Here is a 4,406-nt window from a genome sequence, read left to right as displayed (position 1 = left end):
ACCCAAATGCTCCGAGAGATTCCTGGGAGGAGTCCTGGGGAGCTACCGGGAATGGACCTGCCCCTAACATTGACAAAACTCTTTGGGTAGCTACCTTGGAGGAGTCTGGGCCTGCTCTCTGGGAATTCACCTGTCTCCAGAGGAGGCCAACACACTCCTGGAGCTGCCTGGGAGGAATCCTGGGGAGCTACCAAGCCTGGACCTTCCCCCAGCATACACAATGCTCTTTGCGTAGCGACCTTAGAAGCGTTGGGGGCTGCTACCTGGGAATTCTCCTCTCTCCAGGAGAAACCAAAAGTGCTCCTGGAGCTGCCTGGGAGGAGTCCTGGGGAGCTACCGGGCATGGACCTGCCTCCAAAAGCGACAAAACTCCATGAATGGCTTCATATAAACGTGAAGCACTTCATGTCAGTGCTCTGCCTCGCTTACACTGTTGATCTCGGTGCTCTCCCCTCGTCCTCATCTTGCAATGTTTTGGCTGAGGCCTAGACATGAGATGGAGAGAGCCGATCGTCCTCACTCCCGCACACCCCCTCTCCCCGCAGCTGAAGGTGAACAGACCAGATCTTTGGCGATATGTTGTTTTATTAGACTCATAGCGGAGAAATTAGAGGAGTTGTGTAGAGGGAATGTCGGAGTCCAAAAGTGGGAGCGGGTGCCTGGGGCTTGATCAGCGTCACCTGGAAGGGGAAAAGGGAGAAGAAAAAAAGGGTGACCGTGGTGGCCTCTTCTCAAGACGACTTGTCTTCAGTGAGGCCGTCTGGCATAACGAGTTGATGTACGTGCATTTGCCGTTTGTTGTGCGTTGCTGTGTGCATGCCTGGGCACTTTTAGCTAGGGTGGTCTTGAGTTCTCAGAAGCCCCATCGGAAGGGGGAGATGCTTAAGGGCTGGTTGTTGCAAAGCAGAGGAGGAGAGGCGGGCAGGCTGCCTTACCTTTCCCGGGCAGTAGTCTGCCGGCCCCGGCTTCACTGTTTTGTCTCCTCCAAGTCCGCTTTTGGTTCCCATCGTGTACATGGGAGCCCTCTTTTTGTAGACGTCCAGTTCCACCTTGGGGAATGCAGCAGGACCTGGCGTCTGGAAGAGAGGCAGGCAGGTTGTTGGGTACAAAAGGCAAGTGTTGATTCTTGCCGGGTGCCCACGCGGGCTGCGCTAGTTGAGCTGGCTGGCCAGAGAAGTGGTGTGAGAGGCAGGGAGCGATCGGAACAAGGGCACCTCCTGTTGCCCTGCAGAGAGGCAGATTTCCCCGAGGAGGAGGGAGATTCCCATTAGTGCCCATGAGCTTTGCCCCACCAAAACTGTTAGTGTTGGAAAGCGAGGGACTGCAGGTGTCAGTGTCGCTGCCTAGAGCAGGAGAGCCAGGGGAGCCGGGGCTTCTTGGCTTTTACCTCTGGTGCAGGGAAGTGTGCGTCAAGAGAGGCTGCAGCAGGCGTTGGAGCCCTTCTGCCCTGAGGAGAGCAGCTGAGCTTCAGTTGCCGACGCGAGAGAGCAGAGAAGCGTAGCTCACCTTGGAGAGGTCTTCAGCAAAGCCATTGTGCTTACTCTTCCCTTTCATGGAGTAGCACGGGCTGGCGTGGGTGTAGGCTGTGTTGGGTCCCACCAGCCTAGGCAGGGTGTAGGTGCCAGGACCTGGAAGGAGAATGGGAAGAGAGCGTGTGTGAGTCCTGCGGGGAGAGGAGCAGTGCCTGGGGGGGAGAGCAGCAGCTTGCCAAGCCTGCTGCGAGGAGCAGGAAGGATGTCTTGCCCCTCCTCCCAATGCCTCCGTCTTGTATTGCCCGGCAGCTCCACAACCGACAAATCTGCTCCACACACATCTGTCCAGCAGGTTTTCCCTGGAGGACACGCAGGCTGCAAGTGTGTGTTTGTCCCCGCGTTCCCTTACCTGGAGGTTGGCCGGTTTTGACGGCCTTGTGCCGGAAGGCCATGGACTGCGCCGGCGCGCATTTGTAGAGGTGTTTGTTGGCCTTGTCGGTGGAGTAGTCGCCTAGGGCAGAGGAGAAGCGGAGAAAAGCAGTGAAGCTGGGCTCTTTTCCTCAAGCCAGAGAGGAAAGGTGAGGAGGAGGTGCTCAGCCTTGCTTGCTTTCTGTCTGGAAAGCTCTGAAGCTCCTTGAGGGCGGGAGCGGATGGTTTTGTACCCCGGTAGCACAGGGCAAAAGGAAGGCGTGCTTGTCTTGCCTGGAAGAAGTGCTGGAGAAATGGTACTCACTTGGTCCCGGGGTGATCTCGCTCTTTATCTTGGGAAGGCCGCACATGGGCTGTGCTGGAGCCACGTACTTCCCGTTCCTGGTGATGGAGGGCTGGACGTAGTACCGAGGACCCGGAGAGCAGCTGTCTGCGACGGGAGGTTTCGGCCCTTGACATGTGTAGGCAGGGGCTTTGGTTTTGGTGGGGTTGTGAGCCAGGTAACCTAGGAAGAAAAGCCTGTGAAAGGACACCTGCCTGCAACTCCCTATTTCAAGCTAGGTTCTGAGTGGAGTAGTTGGAGTGGCCTGCCTCAAGAAGTTCCCCTCCTGCGTGATTTCTTCCTCCAAGAAGGACACCAGCAGGCCAATACAATGGGACACTACCTTCCAGCCAGAACGATGTAGGCACTGTGCAATGAATCAGCATATCACCAAAATGCTATTCTTAGCAAGTATTAAACCCCCAAACACTTGCTAAGCTAACTTAAAAAGCAAATGTCAAGGTGGCCTCTGGGACGTTTTGCTTTGCTGGAGCCCCGATGGGAAAGAAATTGAAACTTCCCTGCTATTACGGAGGAGGAGAAGAAGAAAGTGAAGGAGAAGAAGCGGAGGAGATGAAAAAGGAGGAGAAGAAGAGAAGGAGGGGAAGATGAAGTAGAAGCGGAGAAGATGAAGAAGGAGGAGAAGAAGAGAAGGAGGAGGAGAAGGAAAAAAAGAAGAGGAGGAGAAGAAAAAAAGGAAGAGGAGAGGAAGAAAAGGGTGAGGTGGGAGCAACAAGTTTGGAGCAAAGATGCAGAACAAGCTTCCTCCTGCGCAGTCAGGGTTAAGGCGCCGCTAAGGCCACCTCTGTGCTCAGCGGAGGCAGGCAGCTCTTTGCCGGGGCTCTCCCAGGAGCAGCCGGAGCCTTCCTCTGGCAGGCCTGTGTCCTTGCTGCAGCTGAGAGCAGGGAGGCTTGGAGCAAAGGGGAATGGAGCTGTGGCTGCTTGTCCCCTGGAGGCAGTGGAAGTGGTGCACCCCCCTGGCGACGGTGGCTTTACCTGTTGTCCCGGGGATTGCGTACTTGGGTCCCGGGCTGGTGAACTGGGCCATGATGGGGCCGCGTGGGCGATGAGGTCTCCAGGTGCCCACCCAGGCTCCGTCCATGTTGGAGGGGGCTACAAAGCCTACGGCAAGAGCAGGAGAGTTGCTGAGGGCCTTCCCTGGCAGAGGCCCGGTGTGAAACCTCCCCGGGAGGAGCAGCAACGCTTCAGCTTTCTCAGCCTTGGCCGTCGGACTGGGTGCGGATGAGCTAGTCGGCTGCTGCAGCTCTCGGTCACAGAGCGCGGCGAGAGTGAGGGCAGGCAGCGATCGGGCAGGAGAGGCTGTGGTGTCAGCTGCCAGGCGGCCTTGGGGAGAGGCCTTGGCTCGTCATGGAGACGCACTGTGACATCATAGAGGCTCCTGGCGCCTGTCATATGTGCTGTTGCATCATACGGCTGATCGGGAGCAGGGGATGCCCAGCTCGCAGGGCCAGACCTTCATGAGGTCTGCACGGCAGAAACGTGCAATGAGGGAAAAAGCGATGTGCTTTTTGCGTTTAATCTAGCAGCCTTATGTTCTTATGCTGTTGGGCTCACATCATAATATGGATGTGCATTTGAACGCCTGGAATTTCGATCTCGTGCCTTACTTTCCAGATGTCCCTTAATCTACGTTCTTCCTCCTGGGGAGGGCGAGCTGGGCCGGGTGTTAGTCAGCAGAATTTGCTGCTGGGGGCTCTCAGTTAGCGAGGTTTCAGAATACCTCTGTGGTGCCGCTTTGGGGAGTTTGTCCTTGGAAACAGAGGCAAGAGAGGCCTTTCCCACGGTGCAGAAGAAACTGTGCCGACTTGTGTGTACTTTCGAGGTCACGCAAGTAAAGCTAGATGCCAGCCAGAGATCGGGAGCGTCTTCAGACTTCTCCCCGAGAAGTCAAATGCCCCATTTCTCATGGGTTTCTCATAGGAATAAGAAGCGTGAGCGGGCACAGCAGGCTTTCTGTACTGGGCCTGGCTGGGATACAGGGGATTGTTTTTCATCGCAGCCTGCACGGTGCTGTCTCGAGTGTTGATAGCACACCGATGTTTAGCTATTGCTGAGCAGTGCTTGCACAGCACCAAGGTCCTCTCTGTTGCTCACTCTGCCGCCCCAGCGAGCTGGCTGGGGCTGGGCAGGAGGTTGGCAGGGGACGCAGCTGGCACAGCTGC

General features: G+C 56.5%; 1 protein-coding gene across 1 annotated transcript; it reads right to left on the bottom strand.

The window, feature by feature from the left end:
- Positions 1 to 593: 593 nt before the first annotated feature.
- Positions 594 to 3,336, bottom strand: LOC127028884 (outer dense fiber protein 3-like). The gene is made up of 6 exons (XM_050914537.1): positions 3,220 to 3,336; positions 2,206 to 2,406; positions 1,882 to 1,983; positions 1,507 to 1,628; positions 936 to 1,076; positions 594 to 680 (listed from the first exon to the last, which is right to left on the bottom strand). Exons 1-6 carry the CDS (start codon positions 3,323 to 3,325, stop codon positions 594 to 596), a joined length of 759 nt encoding a protein of 252 aa, XP_050770494.1. The 5' UTR covers positions 3,326 to 3,336.
- Between the last annotated feature and the right edge of the window lie 1,070 nt (positions 3,337 to 4,406).

This window comes from Gymnogyps californianus, unplaced genomic scaffold (genome assembly GCF_018139145.2).
Source record: "Gymnogyps californianus isolate 813 unplaced genomic scaffold, ASM1813914v2 HiC_scaffold_47, whole genome shotgun sequence".
Lineage (NCBI taxonomy): Eukaryota > Metazoa > Chordata > Aves > Accipitriformes > Cathartidae > Gymnogyps > Gymnogyps californianus.
The sequence above is the reverse complement of the archived record's forward strand: the minus strand, read 5'-3'. Positions and strand labels throughout refer to the sequence as shown.

What these genes read in the sequence shown, in the direction of transcription:
- LOC127028884 (XM_050914537.1), bottom strand. Translation starts at nt 3,325, where the DNA reads ATGGACGGAGCCTGGGTGGGCACCTGGAGACCTCATCGCCCACGCGGC. An exon ending in CGAGATCACCCCGGGACCAA is followed by an intron (nt 1,984 to 2,205) that starts GTGAGTACCATT and finishes CCTCTGCCCTAG; the next exon opens with GCGACTACTCCACCGACAAG. An exon ending in CAAAACCGGCCAACCTCCAG is followed by an intron (nt 1,629 to 1,881) that starts GTAAGGGAACGC and finishes TTCTCCTTCCAG; the next exon opens with GTCCTGGCACCTACACCCTG.